The sequence below is a fragment of the Enhydra lutris genome, unplaced genomic scaffold, assembly GCF_002288905.1.
Source record: "Enhydra lutris kenyoni isolate GAN:26980312 unplaced genomic scaffold, ASM228890v2 scaffoldscaffold9, whole genome shotgun sequence".
Classification (NCBI taxonomy): domain Eukaryota; kingdom Metazoa; phylum Chordata; class Mammalia; order Carnivora; family Mustelidae; genus Enhydra; species Enhydra lutris.
Genome location: NW_019154093.1, coordinates 44,933,187 through 44,956,006, shown reverse-complemented (window position 1 = coordinate 44,956,006; position 22,820 = coordinate 44,933,187). Strand labels below are relative to the sequence as shown.

The following is a 22,820-nucleotide window of genomic DNA, read 5'->3' as shown; positions in this document are numbered from 1 at the left end:
CACTGTGAATTATAAAATAAGACTGTGGATTCTGCAAGAAAATGAAGTACATAAATGATGAAAGATTTTTTTTTTTTTTTAAAGATTTTATTTGTTTATTTGACAGAGATCACATGTAGGCAGAGAGGCAGGCAGAGAGAGAGGGGAAAGCAGGCTCCCTGTTGAGCAGATGCGGGGCTTGATCCCAGGACCCTGAGATCATGACCTGAGCCGAAGGCAGAGGCTTAACTCACTGAGCCACCCAGGCGCCCCAATGATGAAAGATTTTTGGTGAGAGATGTGAAATATGGACATCTTTTAAAAAGAAAGTAATAAGTAACAGCATTTTTTTTTTTAAGTTTTAATTTTTTAAGTAGTCTAAGCCAAACATGGAGCTTGAATTCACAACCCCCAGATCAGGAGTGACATGCTCCTCTGACTGAGCCAGACAGATGCCCCAGTAACAGCTCCTTCTTTAGTGCAGTTTTTAAAGTTTTTGTGTTTTTTTTGAGTTTGCATGTGATGGCAAGAGGATTTTGATAAATAGGGTAGTTCCAAAGAATCTAAGTGCAGTGGTATAATCATCTATAAAAAGGAGCATGAGTTTTGTATAGTATAGTATATATATATGTATAGTATATATATATAGATAACTTTTATTTTTATTATTGTTATTGTTATGTTTTTAAAGTGAGCTCTGTGCCCATCGTGGGGCTTGAATTCATGACTCTGAGATCGAGTCCCATGCCCCATTGAAATGAGCCAGCCAGGTTTTCTGAGAACTGAAACTTTAAAAATTGTGCATGTATCAAAATAAAGTTATTTTAAAAGGTGAAGTAAGTAAACATCTGTAAGTTTACCAGGGAAACCCCTTTGGAAAATAAAAAGAATGAATAGTGGTTTCTGCCTTCAAAGAACTTATAGTCAAACTTGTAGTCAAGTAGGCTAGTTTTTTTTTTTCCCCACTGCTACTGTAAGTGCCTTGAATATTACAACCAGGAATTTAGGTGAGGGAGACATTACTTGTAATTGAGTGGTAGATACAATGTTTGAGATATGTGAGCTTTGAAAGGTTTTCAACAGGGAAATATTGTAGGACATTTCTAAAATAAAAAGATAATTGGGTTCCTGGAAAGATACAAGTTAATTTAAGAAAGGATCAGTAGAACAATTTGGCTGATAGTAAGTTACGGGTTATGTAATTTAGTAATAGGATATGAAAAAGACAAATTATGAAAGACTTCATTCATTAAAGGTGTTTGATCAGAAGAGGTATATATTCCATATGAATATAGATTGAGTTGTAATTGGGAGAAGATGAGACCAGTAGATTCCTTGGGCAGCTTTAGGTAGATATCCATAGCATTACTTTTGTGGTCCTTGTAGTTTCTCTGAAGTGCTATCTTGAAAGCAGGCCTTTAGATAAAAACATTGGTGCAGAGGTGCCTGGCTGGCTCAGTTGGTAGAACATGTGAATCTTGATCTTAGGGTCATGAGTTTGGGCCCATGTTAAGTTACTTAAATTAAAAACAACAAAAAGACGTGGGTTCAGGTGAGATGCTGGAAGCAGCAGTGAGGGAGTGGGTAAAGAGTTAAGGAAGGGAAAAAAAGCCAGTGAATGGGGTCTGGTGTGTGTGCAGGGGGGCATTAGTCCTGTGAAGATTTTTGTAGAACTGCTTCAGAATTGTCCTATCAAATGAAGGGAAGTTGAGTTTTTCCCCTTACTTCCAGGTCTCTAATAGCACTAATCATTGAAAATCTTCACCACTGATTGGGATTGCTAAGGCTAACTTTCTCCAGTTAACATAAAAAAGAAAGGATTCCTCATACATAAAAGAAAGGATCATTATGTCCAAATATTTGGAACACATGTATCAAGTCTACCAACCTTTGTCTTCTGTCTAAACATCCTTACTTGAATTATTTTATGTAGTAGTTAATATTTTATTATTATCTCACTCTGTTCAAAGCACTTGATATGTGTTTTTTTTTTTTTTTTCCTTTTTTTATTTATTTGAGAGAGAGTATATACACAACCACGCTGGAGTCAGGGCAGGGGAAGAGGGAGAGAATATTCAGGCAGACTCCCTGCTGAGTGCAGAGCCTGAGGCAGCTAGATCTCAAGACCCATGAGATTGTGACCTCAGCCGAAATCGAGTCAGAGGCTTCACAGATTGTGCTACCCCGGTGCCCCAGCACTTTATATGTACTTTATATATACTCCAGAACTCCATGAGGTAGATATTTATGCTCATTCCAGTTTTTTAGATGAGGGAATTGAAGCACAGAGAAATAATTCCCGGTCAGAAACCTCAGACATAGAACCCAAGTAGCCTTGTTCCAGGAAATACTCTTAGCCACAGTGTTGTCTTATCAGATAGTTTTCAAATTATTTATTTTTAAGGATTTCTATGGAAGGTATTCTTACTCTGTAGCTTTTAGTATTCTTCATAAATAAAATATCCCAGCTATAATCTAGTTAATTTTTTTAAAGAAAGATTTTATTTATTTATGACAGAGATAGCAAGAGAGAACACAAGCATGGGGGAGCTGGAGGGGGAGAAGTAGGCTCCCCACTGAGCAGGGAGCCCGATAGGGGGCTTGATCCCAGGACCCTGGGATCATGACCTGAGCGGAAGGCAGATGTTTTAACCGACTGAGCCACCTAGGCACCCCTGAAGGCAGTCTTTTAAGGACTGAACAACCCCAGTTGCCCTATAATCTAGTTTGTGAATATGATGAGGCTGATTACTCTTTTTATTCTGAAAACTTTTGATAAATTGAGTAAGAATTGCACTGTTGTTCCATGCATCTGCTAGAGTCTGGATTCTAAACACTTGAAACCCTTTTAGTGTCACTTTAAACAGTAGATGCTGTGAACCCTGATAGAGAATATGGTATGATCATCTTTGTTAATTTTAGTTTATTTTTCCAAATAGTTTATTTCTTTTTTAAAAACTATTACTTTCAGGAACACCTGGGTGGCTCAGATGGTTAAGCGTCTGCCTTCGGGTCAGGTCCTGATCTCCAGGTTCTGGGATCCAGCCCCTCTTCAGTCTCCCCGCTCTGTGGGGAGCCTGCCTTTCCCTCTCCCCCTGTCTCTCCCCACTATTTGTACTCTCTCTCGAGTAAATGAAATCTTAAAAAGAGAACAACTATTTTCAGTTAATTTTTTTATTGTTTTAAATTTTAATTTCAGTATAGTTAACATACAATGGTATATTAGTTTCAGGTGCACAATGTAGCGATTCAAAATTCTATACATCCTAAGTGTACTCTTTACTCTCCATTATCTATAAAAAACATTCACAGTTAAAACGTGGGGCTTAAATTTACAACCCTGAGATTAAGAGTTGCATACTCTACCTACTGAGCCAGCCAGGCACCCCTAAAAAACTTAACTTTTATAATTTTATAACTAGATTTCACAAGCCTGCCTTCTGTGCCTTTATCCAGATTTTTGTTAAAAATACAAACAGTTCTGCCACCTGCTAGTAAAGACTTTCTGGATTTGTATCAATCTTCTCTAAAACTATTAAATTATTTACCAGTTTTCCTGAAGTAAATTTTTTCCCGTGGTTGCTTGAATCTGACTATAAATAGCTTTACCTTTTACAGTAGACTAGACAATGGAATGTAGACAGTTTCTCAACATTAAAAGGTTCTTATTAGGCCACTAACTATGTCCTGATTTTTAACAAATAATAATAACATAGGTCCCTATGCTTTTCCTAAAATTTGAATATGTGCTCTTCTTGTTATTTGGATGGCACGGGCAGAATTTTAGGCATGAAACTTGATTGTATAGCCAAGGTATTCCCTCTTTCCCGCAGCTTAAAAGTAGTATCTTCAGAAACAGTTTTGAATCTGCAGATGGGCAATTGAGCTGTAAATTATAGAACATGAATTCAACCAGGAACATTTTTTAGTTGGGGTTATTGCCATCATTATAAGGCTGAGAAAATCTCAAATAAGTCTAGTTAGGGTAGATAGAGGAAAAGGTTGCCAGATAAAAGATTGCAAAAGTAAGGACAAATCGAGGTCAGTTATGGAAAGCCTTAATTTCCATTCAGAGCTTGAATTTTCTTGTGCTCCCTGGTGATTCCTATCCTGTGAACCACAAGCTTCTGGAGGAATCTCAGAGTTTTGTGGGATCTACATCTATATACTGAACGAAAGGCATTTTCATATACATTTATTTTCACTGCCTTTGTGTTGTCTCTCTTTTCTAATGCCTAGTACCTGTCTTCCCTGGACAAACTGTCAAACCAGAGTGAAAACACGCATGCTGCCTTTCTTTTGGTATACATCGGAGAAGAAATTGAAGTAGCTTGAACCCCTGTTGCCTTGCCCTATTGTGTCTAAATATCCTACTCTCAATAAATCTTTATCAAAAAAAGGAATAAAAGAATGATTTTATTATCATAGTGAATTAATTGAGTAAAACTAGGTAACTAGAGTATTAAGAGCCTTCTGTTTAGGTAGTGTTATGTTTAATTATAAGGAATACTAAATTGCCTTGGTACAAATTACTAGCTTTTGTTTACATGCACTAGTTCTCATTAAATTGTTTAGATACCAAAAAATTAATACCAGACACCAGAACAGAGAGTACTTAATCTTTCCCCAGTCTTCATTTCTTTGCTCTGAAGCAAAAGGGTACGTATCCTTAAATAACTATATTTTTATAGGTCTACATCCAGATACATTGTGCTGTAATGCAGGTTTTAAATTTTTACTTTAGTGATTTCATATAGTATGTATTATTCTGTATCTTCCTTTTTTTCTAACCCAACATTGTGTACTTTAGATCTATCCCTGTTGATAAATTATCCATCCATTTCAAGTGGTCAAATTGTTGTGTAGTATTTATTTGTGAATGTACCTTTATTTTATTTTATTTTTTTTTTAATTTTTTTTTTTATTAAAGATTTTTATTTATTTATTTGACAGAGAGAGATCACAAGCAGGCAGAGAGGCAGGCAGAGAGAGGAGGAAGCAGACTCCCTGCTGAGCAGAGAGCCCGATGCGGGACTCGATCCCAGGACCCTGAGATCATGACCTGAGCCGAAGGCAGCGGCTTAACCCACTGAGCCACCCAGGCGCCCCGTGAATGTACCTTTATATATCCATTCTTCTAATCATGAACTTAAAAGATTTTTTTGGACTTAAAACATTTTAAAATCAAAAGCAAGATTAAAACTATCTAGAAAGCAATAAGAAAATTTCAGTTTAATTGGCCAACATTGGTATTTAGAGGAAAATGGATACTAATTAAATACTTTCATTAAGTAAAAAAAAAAAGGAATTTAGTACTCATATTTAGGGATTAAGAAAATAAAACCAAAACCAAGTAGGACATGGAAATTAAAGATAAAACTGTAATTAATGGAGTTGGAAACAACAGAACAAAAATAGTGGAAAGGATAAATTGCAAAGCTGATTCTTTGCAAAGCCCAATGGACTAGATAAACACTTGTAGAAAAAAAAAGGAATGAGAAAGGAAACATCAAAGACACATGTATAGGAGAGATTAATGGAATGTTATGCAGATTTTTTTTTAAAGATTTTATTTATTTATCAGAGAGTGCGTACGGGCACAAGCAGGCAGAATGGTGGCAAAGACGGAGAGAGAAGCAGGCTCCCGCTGAGCAAGGAGCCCCATGCGGGACTTGATCCCCTGGGATCACGACCTGAGCCGAAGGCAGCGGTTAACCGATTGAGCCACCCAGGCGTCCCATGTTATGCAGATTTTGACAATATTACGTGCACGCTATGATGTCAGGTTGAAAATTGAGAGGGCATGCATGGTTTAATAGCAAAATATAAATTAGTAAATTTGATCCAAGAAGTGAAAAACTTGAATTGACCCATTCCCACTAAAGGGTCAAAAGATGATTGAAGGTATATCCTCCAAAGATGCACCATAGCAGATAATTTCACAATTGAGTTTCATTTAATTTGTAAAGAACATACAATAATGATAAATAATAAAACCTTTTCTATGGTATAGAAGATGCAAAGCTACTGAATGCATTCTGTGAAGCACACATACTTTTATCCCTGATAAAAATGTTACCCAAAAGGTCAATTGCACTTGCAGAATTTCTAAATACAGTATTAGCCAATAGAATCTAAATATGAAGCAACAGACTAATAGTACATTTTGACCCATAGGGGTATACCAATGCAAGGATCATTCGTATCAAATCTGTTAATAGGTTATATCAATGGATGAAGTAAGGAGTATAGTAAATCATCAGCTGCTGAGAAGACATTTAATAAAGTTCATTAAGAGCACTTCTGGTGTGCCTGGGTGGCGCAGTCAGTTGGGCATCTGCCTTTGGGTCAAGTCATGGTTCCGGAGACCCAGGATCGAGCCCCATGTTGGGCTTCCTGCTCAGTGGGGAGTCTTCTTTTCCCTCTCTGTCTGACCCTTCCCCTGCTCCTTCTCTTTCACTCACTCTGTCTCTCTCAAATAAATAAATAAAAATCTTAAAAAAAAAAAAAGACCATTTCTGTTTAGATGTGCGCCTTGCTGGCTTATTCAGTAGAGCATATGACTCTTGATCTTGGGGTTGTGAGTTCAAGCCCCACGTTAGGCTTAGAAAAAATCAAAGTAAATTAAGAATAGGAGGAAATTATAGCAAATATTCTAAGTGGCTAAACCCATTAAAATAAGGACCCAGAAATGAATGCTCAAAATCACTTTTTTAAAAACATTGCCTTAGAAATTCTAGTAAATGCATTAAAATAGTAAAGTTAAATAATTAGTATTAATATTGGAAAACGAGGTAAAACTATCATGTTTTCCAGTATATTCAGAGAATAGCCAAGGAAACTGAAAAGGAGTAGTGAAGGAGGAATGTCTTACAGTTACCAAAATACTCTACATTGTGTGTATTCAGATTAAATATGGTATTGGCATAAGTAGATTAGTGAAACAAAATGAAGGATTCAGAAATATGTGCAAGTGTAATAAAGGTAAAGATAGTATTACAATTCATGGGTAATTGGTAGATTGTGTAGTAAGTGGTGCTGGTACAACTGTCTGCCCATCATGAAGAAAGTAAAATTGGGTTCCTGTCTTAAGATAAACCCCAGGTGGATTAAAGCCTTGTTTAGGGGCACCTGGGTGACTCAGTGGGTTAAAGCCTCTGCCCTAGGCTCAGGTCATGATCTCAGGGTCCTGAGATAGAGCCCCGAATTGGGCTGTCTGCTCAGCAGGGAGCCTGCTTCCCCCTCTCTCTCTGCCTACCTCTCTGCCTACTTGTGATCTCTCTGTCAAATAAATAAAATCTTTTAAAAAATATTTAAGGTTATTCTACAGTTTTAGCTATATAGACTAGGAAATTTTAAGACTAGAAACTCAAGCTATTATAAGAGACATGTTTGATTTTATAAAAATTAAACCCTTTGGGGCACCTGGGTGGCTCAGTGGGTTGAGCCTCTGCCTTCGGCTCAGGTCGTGATCTCAGGGTCCTGGGATCGATCCCTGCATCGGGCTCTCTGCTCAGCGGGGAGCCTGCTTCCCCCTTTCTCTCTTCCTGCCTTTCTGCCTACTTGTGATCTCTCTCTGTGTGTCAAATAAATAAATAAAATCTTAAAAAAATTAAACCCTTTAATGATAAAGGTTACTGTAAGAAAGTTAACAGTATTGTTACTAAGACAGACATAAGGTAGTGGACTAGCATAGAGTCCATAAATAACCTTCATGTAGATGATCAAATGTTTTTTGATAAGAGTGCCAAGACTGTTTAAAGTGGGGAAGAAAGTCTTTTCAACAAAGGGAATTGGGCAAATTATATACCCATATGCAAACATATGAAGTTGGATGTTTACCTTACACCACACAGAAAAATTGACTTGAATGGATGAAAGACCTAAGCATAAGAACTAAAACGCTTAGAAGAAAACATTTGTGACATTGGATTTGGCAGTGATTCCTTGGATATGACCCCAAAAGCGTAGCAACAAAGGTAAATAGATAAATTTGACTATATCGTATTAAAAGCAGTGCCTCAGAGGGCACAGTCAAGAGAGTGAAAAGGCAACCTGTAGGGGCACTTGGGTGGCTCAGGGGGTTAAAGCCTCTACCTTCAGCTCAGGTCGTGATCCCAGGGTCCTGGGATTGAGCCCCACATCAGGCTCTCTGCTCAGCGGGGAGCCTGTTACCCCCCCCCTCCACCCCTGTCTGCCTTTCTTAAAAATAAAATCTTAAAAAAAGGCAACTGTCTATGGAATGGGTGAAGATATACTACAAGTCATATTGTCTGATAAGGACTTAAATACCCAGAATATGTAAAGGATTCCTAAACTCAACAATAAAAAGAAATGAACAACCCAATTAAAAGCAGAAAGGAGTTGACTAGACCTTTCTCCAAAGAAGGTATATAAATAAATGGCTAATGAATACATGAAAAGGTAGCATTACTAATCATTAGGGAAATGCAAATCAAAACCACAGTGAGATCACCTCACACCTGTTAGGATAGCTACTATCAAAAAACAAGTAAAAAAAAAAACAAACAGAAAAGTAAGGGTTGGTGAGGATGTGGAGAAATTGGAACCCTTGTTCCAATGGCTTCCAAAGGCTTCCGATGGGTTCCAATGGACTGGGAATGTAAAATGGGTGTAGCCACTATGGCTGCTGGTACATATGTATACATCTACTATGGTGATTCCTCAAAAACTTAAAAATAGAATTACCATATGATCCAGGGATTTTTTTTGAAAGATTTTATTTATTTGGCAGACAGCAAGAGCAGGAACACAAGCTGGAGTGGGGGAGGGAAAGCAGGCCTCCCGCTGGGCAGGGAGCCTGACTCGGGGCTCGATCCCAGGACCCTGAGATCATGCCCTGAGCCAGAGGCAGATGCCCAATCATCTGAGCCACACCAGCAATTTTTTTTTATTTATTTATTTTTTAAACATATAATATCTTTTTATCCCCAGGGGGATTTTTTTAAAGTTTATTTATTTAAGTAATTTCCCACCCAATGTGGGACTGAAAGTCAGAACCTTAAGATAAGAGTTGTGTGCTCTACCAGCTGAGTCAGCCAGGCACCCCCGTCCAGGAATTTCACTTCTGGATATCTACCCAAAAGAAGTAGAAGCAAGGACTTGAAGAGATAGTGTACAGCTGTGTTGGTGGTAACATTATTCACAATAGCCAAAAGTTGGAAGCAACCCAAAGTCCAATGATGGGTGAATGAATTAACAAAATGTGGTATATACACGCACCACTGAATGTTATTCAGCCTGGAAAAGAAAGCAAATTCTGATATGCTTACAAAATGGATCAATCTTTAGGACATTAGGCTAAGTGAAATAATGTCATCACAAAGACATACTGTATAATTCCACTGAAAACGTCATTAGACCCCCAGACGAATCAAATTCATAGGGAAAAGTAGAATGATGGTTGCCAAGGGCTGATGGGAGGTTGAATGGAGAGCTCCTATTTAATGACTGTGGAGTTTCAGTTTTGCAAGTTGAAAAGAGTTCTGGATATTGGTTTACAACAATGTGAAAGTTGTATAATGTTGGTAGTACAACAGTGTGAATGTTGTGTAGTGTTGTGCAACTGTACGCTTAGAAATGGCTCTAAGATGATAAATCTGTTTGTATTTCATCAAAATTAAAAACTTAAATCGTTTGAAGAAATATTTGCAGTGTAGAAATTCTATTTGAATCCAGAAGATAGGATTAATTTTACAAGAAGAGATTATGGACCCAGTAGTAAAAAAAAAAAAAAAAAAAAAAAAGACAAAGGTCAAAGAAGCAGTTAATAAAAGAGCAAATCTAGGAGTCCATAAAACTTAGGAAAAGGCACTCAAACTCACTGGTTGTCAAGTAGTACAAATTAAAGTACTAGTGAATTCTTTTTTTTTTTTTTAATATTTTATTTATTTATTTGACAGAGATCACAAGTAGGCAGAGAGGCAGGCAGATAGAGAAGAAGGGAAGCAGGCTCCCTGCTGAGCAGAGAGCCCGACATGGGGCTTGATCCCAGGACCCTGAGATCAAGACCTGAGCTGAAGGCAGAGGCTTTAACTCACTGAGCCACCCAGGCACCCCAGTACTAGTGAATTCTAACAATGTGCCTAATAAATGGTAAAAGTTAAAAAAAACTTTTTGTTTTGTTTTTGCTAGTACAGAAAATGGTGTTGCTGTGCAGAAAATGGTATATTCCCTTATTAGTGGAGATGTGAGTTGTATAATTTTTGAAATGGGATCTTGCGAAATCTGTTTTTACAAACTGGCCCGTATTGAGATTATGTGGGTTTTTTTTTAACATTTGTTTTTTTTAAGTAATCTTTATGCGTAATGTAGGGCTTAAACTCAGAATCTCAGGTTCAAGAGTCTCACACACTGCTGACTGAACCAGCCAAGAATCCCAAGATCATATGGTTATTTTTAATGGCAGAATATGGAAACAAAGAGAATATTCATCTGTAGAAGAATTAATTGAATAATTTATGCATTGCATGCATCATGACATATGTGTATCCAAGAAAAAGCTGAGAGAGGGGGATGTCTGTATTGTTGGCCAAAAAAGGCCATATAGGTCTCTATTTCTATATTTGATTTTATGAGCATGAAAAGATTTTGAAGCATTTATGTAGGTTTTGTAGTGCAGATATGCTGGTAATAAATTCTTTAAGCATTTTTATTTTGTTTTATTTTTTTCAGAGATTTTTTTATTTGAGAGAGAGAGTGAGCAGAGCATGCTGGAGAGAACATGAGGGGGTGCTGCAGAGGGAGAAGGAGAAGCAGACTCCCCACTGAGCAGGAAGCCTGAGTCAGGCTTAATCCCAGGATCCTGGAATCCTGGGATCATGACCTGAGCCCAAGGCATGGCAAGGATGATTAAGCCATCCAGGCATCCCACTTTCAGCATTTTTATAAGAGGTCCTTATTTTGCCTTTATTTAGAAAGCTGTTTTCCTAGGTACGGAGTAGTGATTTGACAGTGATCTTTCAATACTGTGCACGTTTCTCCTCTATCTTTGGCTTGCTCTGTTTCTAGCATACGTTATTGGCCTTTCTTGGCTACTTTGAAGATAGTGTTTTTATTACTGGTTTTAACCAACTTCTTTGTTTTTACCCACATCTCACCTGTCAGGCAGCCCCATGGAGGGTGTGGTGGGGAAGCCAATAGCCTGCACTGTCCCCCTTAAGTGATTTGTTTTTGATGTGCCATGGTGTAATTTTCATGTGTCTTGTGCTTTGAGTTCGTTGTGTTGCTTTAATTTGTACGATTTTAGTATTCATCAGATTTATACTTTTGCACCCACCCGAGTGATACTCTCGTTTAATTTTCTCAGTCTTTTTCTGTATTTCAATTTGTAGTGTAGTTTCTCTTTAAAATGTGCATCCTTGGGGCACCTGGGTGGCTCAGTTGGTAGAGTATCTGACTCTTGATCTCAGCTCAGGGCTTGATCTCACACCATGAGCTCAAGCCGTGTATTGGGCTCCAGCTGGGTCTGGGGCCTCCTGAATGAGTGAATGAATGAATGAATAAATAATAAATAAAGTGTATCCTTTATCCTGTCATCTGTGTTATTTCTGGATGTCTTTTTTTTCCTTGCTGAGGATCTGATTTTTCTTCATTTATCTTGTAATTTTTTTGAATTATAAAAGATTTTATAACAATGATGACAAAATATGATACAGAGCAACATAAATATGGTTACTGCCCCATGGACGTCTTCATAGCACAGGGGCCTTTCAAGGGAGTGGGCTTAAGACATCAGATGGGTGCCTTGAAAACGAGGCAGATGAACAGGAGATGTGCAGTCATGCTGGACAAAAGTATTTCTCAATACTTATTTTTAGTGGTTTTTTTTTTAAGTTAAATTCAATTAATTAACATGTAATGTATTATCGGTTTCAGAGGTAGAGTTCAGTGATCCATCAGTCTTATGTAATATCCAGTGCTCAGTATATCACGTGCCCTCCTTAATGTTCATTACCAAGTTGCCCCAACCCCCCACTCCCCTCCCTGGAGGGAAATAAACCCTCAGTTTATTAGAGTCTCTTCTGGTTTGTCTCCCTCTCTGATTTCGTCTTGTTTTACTTTTTCCTCTCTTCCCCTATGATCCTTAGCCTTGTTTCTCAAATTCCATATCAGTGAGATTATATGATAATTGTCTTTCTTTGATTGACTTATTTTGGCTAGCATAATACTCAAGTTCCATCCACGTCATGGCAGATGGCAAGATTTCATTTTATTAATTGCTGATTAGTATTCCATTGTATATATATATACTGCATCTTCTTTTTTTGTTTTCTGGTTTGTTTGTTTGTTTGTTTGTTTTTATACCACATTTTCTTTATCATTCATCTGTTGGAGATCTGGGCTTTTGTCATAGTTTGACTATTATGGACATTGCTGCTGTAAGCATTGGGGTGTAGGTGCCCCTTTGGATCACTACATTTGTATCTTTGGGGTGAATATCCAGTATTGCAATTGCTGGATCATAGGGTAGCTCTGTTTTCAACTTTTTGAGGAAATGCCATACTGTTTTCCAGAGTGGCTGTACCAGCTTGCATTCCTGTCTTGTAATTTTTTTTTTAAGATTTTCTTTATGTATTTGACAGAGAGAGATCACAAGTAGTCAGAGAGGCAAGTAGAGAGAGGGGGAAGCAGGCTCCCCGCCAAGCAGAGAGCCCAATGCGGGGCCCAGTCCCAGGACCCTGGGATCATGACCTGAGCCAAAAGCAGAGGCTTTAACCCACTGAGCCACCCAGGTGCCTCTCCTGTTTTGTGATTTTTGATTGGATGCCAGGCATTGCCATTATTACTGTATTGTCTGGTGCTGGTTTTTTGTTTTTTTTTTTTTTCCTTTAAATATTCTTAGGTTTGTTCTGGGACACAGTTAAGTGTCTTGGGAGTAGTTTGGCACTATAATACTTGTTTTGAGCTTTTAAAAGGCAGAACAAAAGTAGTTTTAGTCTAGGGGTACTTTATTTCCTATTACTGAGGAAATACCCTCTGAGTACTTTATTCCTTCTATATTATGACGGCTTTAAACTGTTACTGTTGGGGGGGGCACAGACAGATCTGTGTTGGCTGTGAGGATTGTTCTACCTATTCCCTTCCAGTACTTTCCCTTGCTTAGGGTAGTTTAATCACGTGTACATTCATGCTTATCAGTTCTCAGCTGAAAACCCAATAGTAGCCCTCTACAAATCTCTTGAGTTTATTTAGTTGTTTCTTTGTTACTCTGCCTTATGAATTCTAGCCCCCTTGGCCTTTCTGCATTTTCAGTTCTGTCCCTTCAACTCAAGGAGATTGCTGGACTCTCGGTTTTCTCCTATATATACTATGGCTTAGAAGTTCTTTCTAGGCAGTAAGGTGGGGTAGTTGCCATGTTGCCTATTGTCTGATGTTTGATAACCATTGTTTTATATACTTTGTCTGGCTTTTTAGTTTATTAAGGTGAGAGTGTAAATCTGTTTCCTGTTACTCCATAATGGGCTGGCAGTAGAGATAATTGGTTGAGAGGAAAGAAATATCTAAGCACAAAAGGAAGTGAGAGGTGGGGAAGATTACCAGACGTCCTAAAACATAAGTAAGAAATGGAAAATATTAACAGTTATTTTAAGTTTAACTTCATGCATCTGAAAGTCTGGAGCATGGCTGTTTAATCTTATGTAATAATGTAATGTTTAACGACCTCTTATTTTAGAAAGAAAGTGCATGTACACACACATAAGCATGGGGAGGGGCAGAGGGAAAGAATCTCTAGCAAACTTTCTGCTGAGTGTGGAGCCTGATGCAGGGCTTGATCTCATGATCCTGAGATCATGACTTAAGTGGAAATCAAGAGTCAGATGCTTAACTGACTGAGCCATCTAGGCATCCCTAATTTTATGTAATAATATGTTTAGAAATAACTGTTTATTCACTATTAACCCCCAGGGTGATTTCCTTTGCATTTTATAGGTTGCAAGATAATTTTGGACTATTTTATTTCATTGAAACTTTTTGTTTAATGTATTAGTAATGTGGTAATATTTTAGCATTTATAAGTGTTTATTCTTTCCTAGTAAGTTCTTATTTTTTCCCAAATAGTGTTCTGAAATCCCAAAGATAAACCAAGGGCATGGAAGGCCTTATTATTAAGAATGTACATTCAGGGGCGCCTGGGTGGCTCAGTGGGTTAAGCCTCTGCCTTCGGCTCAGGTCATGATCTCAGGGTCCTGGGATCGAGGCCCGCATTGGGCTCTCTGCTCAGAGGGGAGCCTGCTTTCTCCTCTCTCTCTATGCCTGCCTCTCTGCCTACTTGTGATCTCTCTCTCTCTGTTTCAAATAAATAAATAAAATCTTAAAAAAAAAAAAAAAAAAAAAGAATGTACATTCAGGGGCTCCTGGGTGGCTCAGTGGGTTAAAGCCTCTGCCTTCGGCTCGGGTCGTGATCCCAGGGTTCTGGGATCGAGCCCCACGTTGGGCTCTCTGCTCAGCGGGGAACCTGCTTCCCCCTCTCTCTCTTTCTGCCTGCCTCTCTGCCTACTTGTGATCTCTGTCGGTCAAATAAATAAAATCTTAAAAAAAAAAAAAAGAATGTACATTCAAAGAAGATCTAGAAATACAGAATTTTAAACTTGAGACTTTTACTTGGAAATCACTCACTTTACTTGAACCAATCAGAAGATTTGTATGCATTGAATGCTGTATGTCAGTTAGCTCCATGATTCATTAGATTTACAGTGGAGATAGATACAATTTAGTGACATTGTAGTATTCCTAGCATTCTTTTTCTCAGTTATATTTGTAATATTGTGATATCTTGGAGGACGTTAAGTATATTGGTAACTTTTTGCCTTCTGTTTAGTTTAATGGAATTGAGGAAATTCCTGAAGAATATTAGGAAAATTGTAATTGCTATGGGTCTGAGTCTTAAACTTATGGTCTTATGGGGAAGACAGGTATGACACCTTACTGGCCATATAAAAAAAAGTATATAATGAGATGCTGCAGAATGCCTAATGAAATTTTACGTCCTTGTGTATGTATAGTACTGTGTGTGTATGTACACACTTGACATGTACTACCTTATTTAATCCTTCAAATACCCCCATAACTTAGTTATGCCATTCTGCTCTTACTGGTATCTTCAATTCTATTTGACTTCAGAGTCTTCCTCCTACCTATAAGATACATAGGTGGATTGAAATCCTTGTTCTGCCAAATGCTGACAATGGGAAGTCAGTCAGATTTGCTTCTCTTAGCCGTATGTGATATGAAGATAATAATGGTACTCTACCTCAGGGTTGTTGAAAGGATCTTGTGATAATGTGGTTTTTACCGTGGGACGATTTTGTCCCTTTGAGGACACAATTTTATACTGTTGTTGCTAAAGCTCAGAATGGTGAGGGTGTTCTGGCATCTAAGGGTAGAAGCAAGAATGTTGCTAACTACCTTACAGTGCACAGTACAAACTCCCACAACAAAGATCTGGTCTAAAATGTTAGTGGTGCCAATGTTGAGAAATTCTGATCTGTGACCATCTTGGTATATTCCTAACATACCAGATAGTTTCATTTATATCATCACTAGGGTCTGCTGCTAGTATGAAAACAAATGTTTCCATTTGACTATTCTTTCCTTTTAGTTCCTGTTATAGCTATGGGTTAATCTTAAAACAAACAAAAAAAAAAGGTTAAGAGTACTTAAATTGAATAACTCAAACTTTCTCCCTTTTATTTATATTCTAAAATGTGAAATGGGAGAGAGAAAGGGAAAAGTAGCAAAAGTAATGCAGAAACAAATTTACATTGACACATAGGTATCAGTTTTAATAAAATGTTAATTTTGTAGAGAAATTGTCAATGTGCAGTTAAATTATGAAAGTAATCTAAGTATATTTGAAAAATATATTCTAGGGTAGACTTGTAAACACATGTGCTTATTATTTTAGCCTTTATTTATTTTTATTTTTCTTTAAGATTTTATTTATTAGAGAGCACATGTGCCCATGCATGCACAAAAGTTGGGGGGAGGGACAGAAGGAGAAGGAAAAGCAGACTTCCCACTGAGGGAGCCCGATGCAGGGCTTGATCCCAGGACCCCAAGATCATGACCTGAGCTAAAGGCAGACCTTAACTGACTGAGCCACCCTGGCACCCTGTCCTTTATTTTAATCGTTTTTAATATATTAGCATTTTTTAATTAATATTTTTTGGCTATTTGTCCTATAGGTATTACCTCATTTGGAAATACTTGGGAGACAGGAAAAAATTTCTAACAAAATGGCAGCTTTTCGAAACCATTGTCTGCATTTGGATTCAGTTGGTGAAATAACAAAAGAAGACTTAATACAAAAATCTCATGTAAGATACAGGGTTTTTTCCTTCCTCACAAAATTAGATTGATTTTTCTCCCAAATATGTATTTTCTAAGTAAATTACTACAATACTCTGTTTCATGAGCTCTAATTTTTTTTCTATAATATTACTAGTCAATTGTATGTATTTGGCTGTGTCAATATAATGATAATGTTGTCTATGTGATTTTTGTTTCATAGGGTACTTGTCAGGATTGTAAAGTCAGAGGACCAAATCTTTGGGCATGCCTGGAGGTATGTATGTTTCTTTCCAAAAGTTTAGTATTATAAAAATTTATATCTGAATAAGGTAAATAAGATTTTTTGACACTTAATGGATTTCATAAATGAATATACTTTAAAAAGAGCATTACTGATAATAATAAAAATTAAACTAAACTTTTTTTTAAAATATTTTATTTATTTATTTGACAGAGAGAGATCACAAGTAGGCAGAGAGGCAGGCAGAGAGAGAGAAGGGGGGGAAGCAGGCTCCCCGCTGAGCAGAGAGCCCGATAAGGGACTCGATCCCACGACCCCGAGATCATGACCCGAGCCGAAGGCAGAGGCTTAACCCACTGAGCCACCCAGGCGCCCCAAACTTTGGGTTTTTAACTTGTGGTGCTTTTGCAGAGTTTTAGTAAATCATTAAAATATTTTGTGCTTGCCTTTATTAGAGGTGACATAGCTTTTAGCTTAGAAATATTCTCATTTTATTCTTCTCTTCCCAATACCTTTTCGTTAAAATAACTGACTGTGTAAAGTCACTTAGTCATGAAGTTAAAACCTGTAATCAAAACTTAATTGTAACTGCAGTGTTATTATACATGTATACATGTTATAAAATCCTTTATTTTTCTTTTTGTATAATTATTTACAGAATAGATGTTCATATGTTGGTTGTGGTGAATCCCAAGTAGATCACAGCACCATACATTCTCAGGTATGATATAGAAGGTTTTTTTCTATCTATTTCTTTGCTTGCTTGCTTTTTAAGTTTTTATTTTAATTCCGGTTAAAGTACAGTGTTGTATTAGGTTTTGGTGTATAATACAGTGATTCAACAATTGCATATATCACCCAGTGTACACAAACTTTTCAGGTAGGATATTTTTTAAGGAGAGCCTTAAGGAAAGGGAAAGCAAATACAACATTATTTCAAGTTTTAGTTCAAAATTTTGTCCTTTTTCATATAGAGGTGTTAAATCTTAGCTTATACTTTTTAGAAGGTGGGGAGGGGAATTGCTAAGATCAGTATTAGATTGGGGTTGTAATTAAGAGAGTAATGATTTGAGAAGTATGCCTCCTGATTCATGAAGATGATAGTTGGAATTTTAGGAGATGTGAACATTGAAGTTAAGAGTGGATGCCTCTGCTTGTGATGGGGCCTGGCTAACTTCAGGTCTCAACTCTTACTACCTTCTTCTGCACATCCTCTTAACTAGAGTTCTCTTTCTACTTCACCCTGGGGTTTGGTGCTTGTCTGTAATTCTGGCATGCCTCTTTTTAGTATTAGGTAGAACTCCCATTCTAGACTGCAAGTTTTTTGAGAATGAACTGGCTTTTTCACATTGATACTTCTGTCGCGTCAGTTATTCTCAGTCAGGGTTCTTCAAGAGAATTAATTAAGCCTGAATATCCCAAGGCTCTCAGGCATCATTATACATACAAAGGCCGGAGATTTATATATGCAAGATCACACGTTCACTATTGCTTGAGCTGTTTTTTGCTTTGATTCATGTCATTGGGCTCATTGGTTTGCCACTCTGATATTCTGGAATAGTTACTGTGCTTTTGTCAATTATTTTCTTATATTACACTTATTTGCTAACTGTAAAGCAGAGTCTTACTCTTGTGTTTGTCTTCATGTTGAACAGTGGTAAAAAAATGACAACTGAATAATTTCTAGGGTAGGGTTACTTTTCACTGTACTTGAGCAATTTACCGGAAGAATGTGTTTTTGGTGTTCCAGTTTTAACTCTTTTGAGTATATTGTTATTCATCAAAGGCCAGCAGTTTATCTTATGATTTTTAAAAAGATTTATTTGTTTATTAGAGAGAGAGCACAAGCGAATGAGGGGATGGGCGTGGCAGAGAGAAAGACTCCACTGAATATAGAGCTGGATGCAGTGCTCAGTCTTACGAGCCTGAGATCATGACCTGAGCCAAAACCAAGTGTTGGATGCTTAACTGACTGAGCCAACCAGGCACCCCCTTACATGATTTTTTAAAGTTTATTACTATTATTTTTAAAGATTTTATTTATTCATTTGACAGAGATCCCAAGTTGGCAGAGAGGCAGGCAGAGAAAGACGAAGGGAAGCAGGCTCCCTGCTGAGCAGAGAGCCTGACGCAGGGCTCAATCCCAGGACCCTGAGATCAACCTGAGCCGAAGACAGAGGCTTTAACCCACTGAGCCACCCAGCTGTTCCTAAGTTTATTATTTTTTTAGTAATCTCTACACCCAGCGTGCGGGTTGAACTCATGACACTGAGATAAGAGTCCCATGCTTCCAACTGAGCCAGTTAGATGCCCCCTTATATGATCTTTTGAAATGTTTTCAGCTCTATCTAATTTTGTTTCCTCTTCTCCCCTCCTGTGAAATTATATAGGAGACAAAGCATTATCTAACTGTGAACCTTACCACTCTTCGAGTATGGTGTTATGCTTGCAGCAAAGAAGTATTTTTGGATAGGAAATTAGGAACTCAGCCTTCTTTGCCTCATGTAAGACCACTTCAGCAAACACAAGAAAACAATGTCCAGGTAATAATCTAACTTTATTTAACTAAAGTATCATACATTTTCAGGTAGTGATTTCAGAATTTATCATATAGTTGAAATTTAAAACAACTGTACCTAATTTGTACTTGAAAAATTTATGTAATATGCGTTTTTTTCTTGATTGAAACACTAAGGTTAGCCTTTGTTCTTTTGTAGAGTAATAGGTTATGGTAAGATCGAAGCCCACCTCTCTGAAGATGGAAAAGCACCTGTTGTGTTTTAAAACTTAAAAAAAAAAAGGTTAAAAAAGTATATTTTTTTCTATAAAAAGTATATATTTTTTTCTATAAAAAGTATATACTTTTTTCTAAAAAAGTATATCTTTTTCTAGCAATCTGGTTCTAGGAGAGAGGGCAGGCCTTTGATAGGGAATTAGAAATACTAATTCAGCTCACTTTTTTTCATTTCTATCCCTTCTCTACCCCCATTTATATTACTAGGAACATTTTACTAATTTATCAAAAACCAGATAAGGATATCTTAAAGCTTAGCATTCATGTTTGGTTCCAAAATATGTATGGGCTTGCAAAGATTGGTCACTTAATTTTGAGAATTTTCAGTTATATAAAAAGAGGAAAAAGGAAATGAAAAAATTAGAACAGTGGCTTCTAACTTATTTTACCCATTTGCTCTGTATGGTTTAATTAACACAGTAATGAGATTTTTCCTAACGTGTCATAAAAATCACATTGTATTTGTATTCTTTTCTTCCTTGATACCAGCTTTTTTTTTTTTTTAATTTTTTAGATGTTATTTATTTATTTGACAGAGAGACAACAAGAGAGGGAACACAAGCAGGTGGAGTGGGGAGGGAGAAGCAGGCTTCCCGCTGAGCAGAGAGCATGACACCAGGCTTGATCCCAGGATCCCGGGATCCCAGGATCATGGCCTGAGCCGAAGGCAGATGCTTAACCACTGAGCCACCCAGGAGCCCTGATACAGACTTTTCTATTTTTCTTTTGTATCTTTATCATATTTTGATAGTAGGCATTTATGCTAATAAAGTAGTTTGCCATACACATTCTATAACTAAAATGACTAGATTTTAGACAAGGTATAACTTGCTGCATTTCTAGTTTTACTGTTGAATCGCTCTAGTGGGTAAATCACCACATTACCATTACTGTTTTTCCCACTGATATTTATCACTCAGAAATGTGTTTTTTTTTTTTTAATTCCTTGATAGTTTGAAAGTAAATTTTTTTTAAAAGATTTTATTTATTTATTTGAGAGAGAGACAATGAGAGAGAGCATGAGAGAGGAGAAGGTCAGAGGGAGAAGCACACTCCCGGTGGAGCTGGGAACCTGATGCGGGACTTGATTCCTGTACTCTGGGATCATGACCAGAGCTGAAGGCAGTTGCTTAACCAACTGAGCCACCCAGGTGCCCCGAAAGTAAATTTGTGTGAACACTCTTGCATTATTAACAAAAATGTGGTAACAGAGTGTAATCACATAAGGAACTAATAACAATTTATAAGGGTAGTGCTCAGAGGTGGTTGAAAAAAATAAGTGCAGATAGTTCACAAAAACGAAATATGAATAAAAACACATTAATAAAATAATCATCCCTGACTTAAGTAAGTTAAAACACCTTTCTGTTGACATTTCTGCATACTCTTTTTTTTTTTTTTTTAAAGATTTATTTATTTATCTCAGAGAGAACAAGCAGAGGGCCAGAGCAGAGGGAGAGAGAATCCCAAGCAGATTCTCTGCTGAGTGCAGAGGCCAACATGGTGCTCGATCTTAGGACCATGAGATCACAAACTGAGCCGAAATCAAGAGTCTATAGCTCAACCTCCTGTGCCACCCAGGCATCCTGAGATTTCATACTCTTAATGAATGTTGAACCTGGTTGAATAAATATACTGATACTTTTCTGATGGCTTGTAAATAATTCTCTAGTGAGATATATTTATAAAACATCAGTCAAAGGCATGAATTCAATTTCATGCAACTTCCTGATCCCATGGTTGAAGAAATTACTCAGAAGAAAAAATGTTATTTGTACAGATTTTTTTAGTATAAAATTTCTGTGCTATTTGAATCCAATTCATTGGAACATTAATTATAAAATAATAATATTGGAAACCATTCAAATGTCATTAGTACAAGTTTTTTCTGGGAGGTAAAATTTTAAGTGATTTTTTTAAGTCTCTGTACTTAAATATAACTAAGTGAGACTATGGGGCCAACTCAAATGTTCAGTATCTACAGATACCAGGAAAGTAAAGTGAATGTATAAAGTGGGTGGGTACAAAAGTACATATGCATGCATTGTTGAGGTGGAATAAGGCTATAATAAGTTGGAGAAGCCGAGCACATGCTAAGTGCATGCTGCTCTTCAGTTTCTGCCTTTAACCGAGTGTTGCTAAATGGATTCACTGTGGTTTGATCATCTGTTATAAGAGAACTTGCATAATCTGAGTTTTATGTGAGCTCTCCCAATTTTTAAAATATTAGATCAAAGTTTTTCTTTTGTTAGGCTTTGTCTCCTTTTTTTTTCTTTTTTCTTTTTTTTTTTTCAGTGTGCGCTAGCAGATTACCAGTTGTAACCTTTGAGTTAAGCCAATACTTGAAAATTAATTCTGGAATATTTTTTTTTTTTTAATATTTTATTTATTTATTTGACAGAGAGAGCACAAGTAGGCAGAGAGAGAGGAGGAAGCAGGCTTCCTGCTGAGCAGAGAGCCTGATGCGGGGCTTGATCCCACGACCCTGGGATCATGACCTGAGCTGAAGGCAGAGGCTTTAACCTACTGAGCTACCCAGGTGCCCCCTGGAATATTTTATTACTATTTAAAACAAGTGAACTATTTCATATGAACAAAAGGATGCAAAATAAGTAAGGTAGCAAGTGATCAGGAGAGATTGATTGTAGGTCTACAGATAAGTTGGTGTGTTATAATAGAATAACTTAAGTATTTTTTTCCTGTAAATAGTTAAAGAATTCCGAGAAGACAGTGTAGAGTATTCCACTTAGATTTTTTTTTAGCCGTGATGTGATCTCACTGAATTGGATTGGAATTCACTGAATTAATTGTGTTTAAATTCAGAAAAGTCACAAGTGGCTTTGTTGAATTCAAGTACATATTTTAATATAGAGTGACAGGCTCTTACCTAGTGTAAATCCTTACTGCTTTCAAGTTACAAATGTAAATTTTTTTTTTGATATAAGTATAAATTTTATTCTGATTAGTAATACCAGAGTTTGTTCTTAATAGTTTTAAAATAACATCTCTTAACTTTTAGACTGTAGATGTATATGAAATAAAATTTTAAAAAATTTTTACATAAAAGATTTTTTCAAGTTGGCTGTCTTTTCTTTTATCAAGGATTTTAAAATACCCAGCAATACAACATTAAAAACTCCTCTGGTTGCTGTATTTGATGATTTGGACATAGAAGTGGAAGAAGAAGATGAACTTAAAGCAAGAGGTAAAATAATTCTCCTGTTACTCCTTTGTATGGCACTGCCCATTTCTTTAGGAAACTGTGTAATGTGAAAATTTCAAATTCCCGAAGTGAAAGAGACTCTACTGATGTTGATGACCAAAAAAAAATTTAGTTTTGTATTATTGTATTTGTAAGGAAATTTGTAAGGAAAGACTGACAACTTTGAATGATGCTTGGTTACTCTGATATCACTTTACCAAAGCCCACAATTCTTAGTATAAACTATATCTGTATGTAATATAGTACAAATTTTGTGTTTTGTAACTGAT

At 36.9% G+C, this 22,820-nt stretch overlaps 1 protein-coding gene across 2 annotated transcripts in view; it reads left to right on the top strand.

Moving 5' to 3' along the window:
* Positions 1-22,820, top strand: part of LOC111143277 (ubiquitin specific peptidase 33) — a 55,991-nt gene that overhangs the window by 1,813 nt on the left and 31,358 nt on the right. For both annotated transcript variants that reach the window (XM_022496907.1, XM_022496906.1), the window contains exons 2-6: positions 16,188-16,319; positions 16,514-16,567; positions 17,193-17,255; positions 18,925-19,077; positions 22,431-22,533. In XM_022496907.1, coding sequence (XP_022352615.1) covers positions 16,239-16,319; positions 16,514-16,567; positions 17,193-17,255; positions 18,925-19,077; positions 22,431-22,533 — 454 coding nt within the window. In that variant the 5' untranslated portion in view covers positions 16,188-16,238. The remainder of the gene's footprint in view (positions 1-16,187; positions 16,320-16,513; positions 16,568-17,192; positions 17,256-18,924; positions 19,078-22,430; positions 22,534-22,820) is intronic.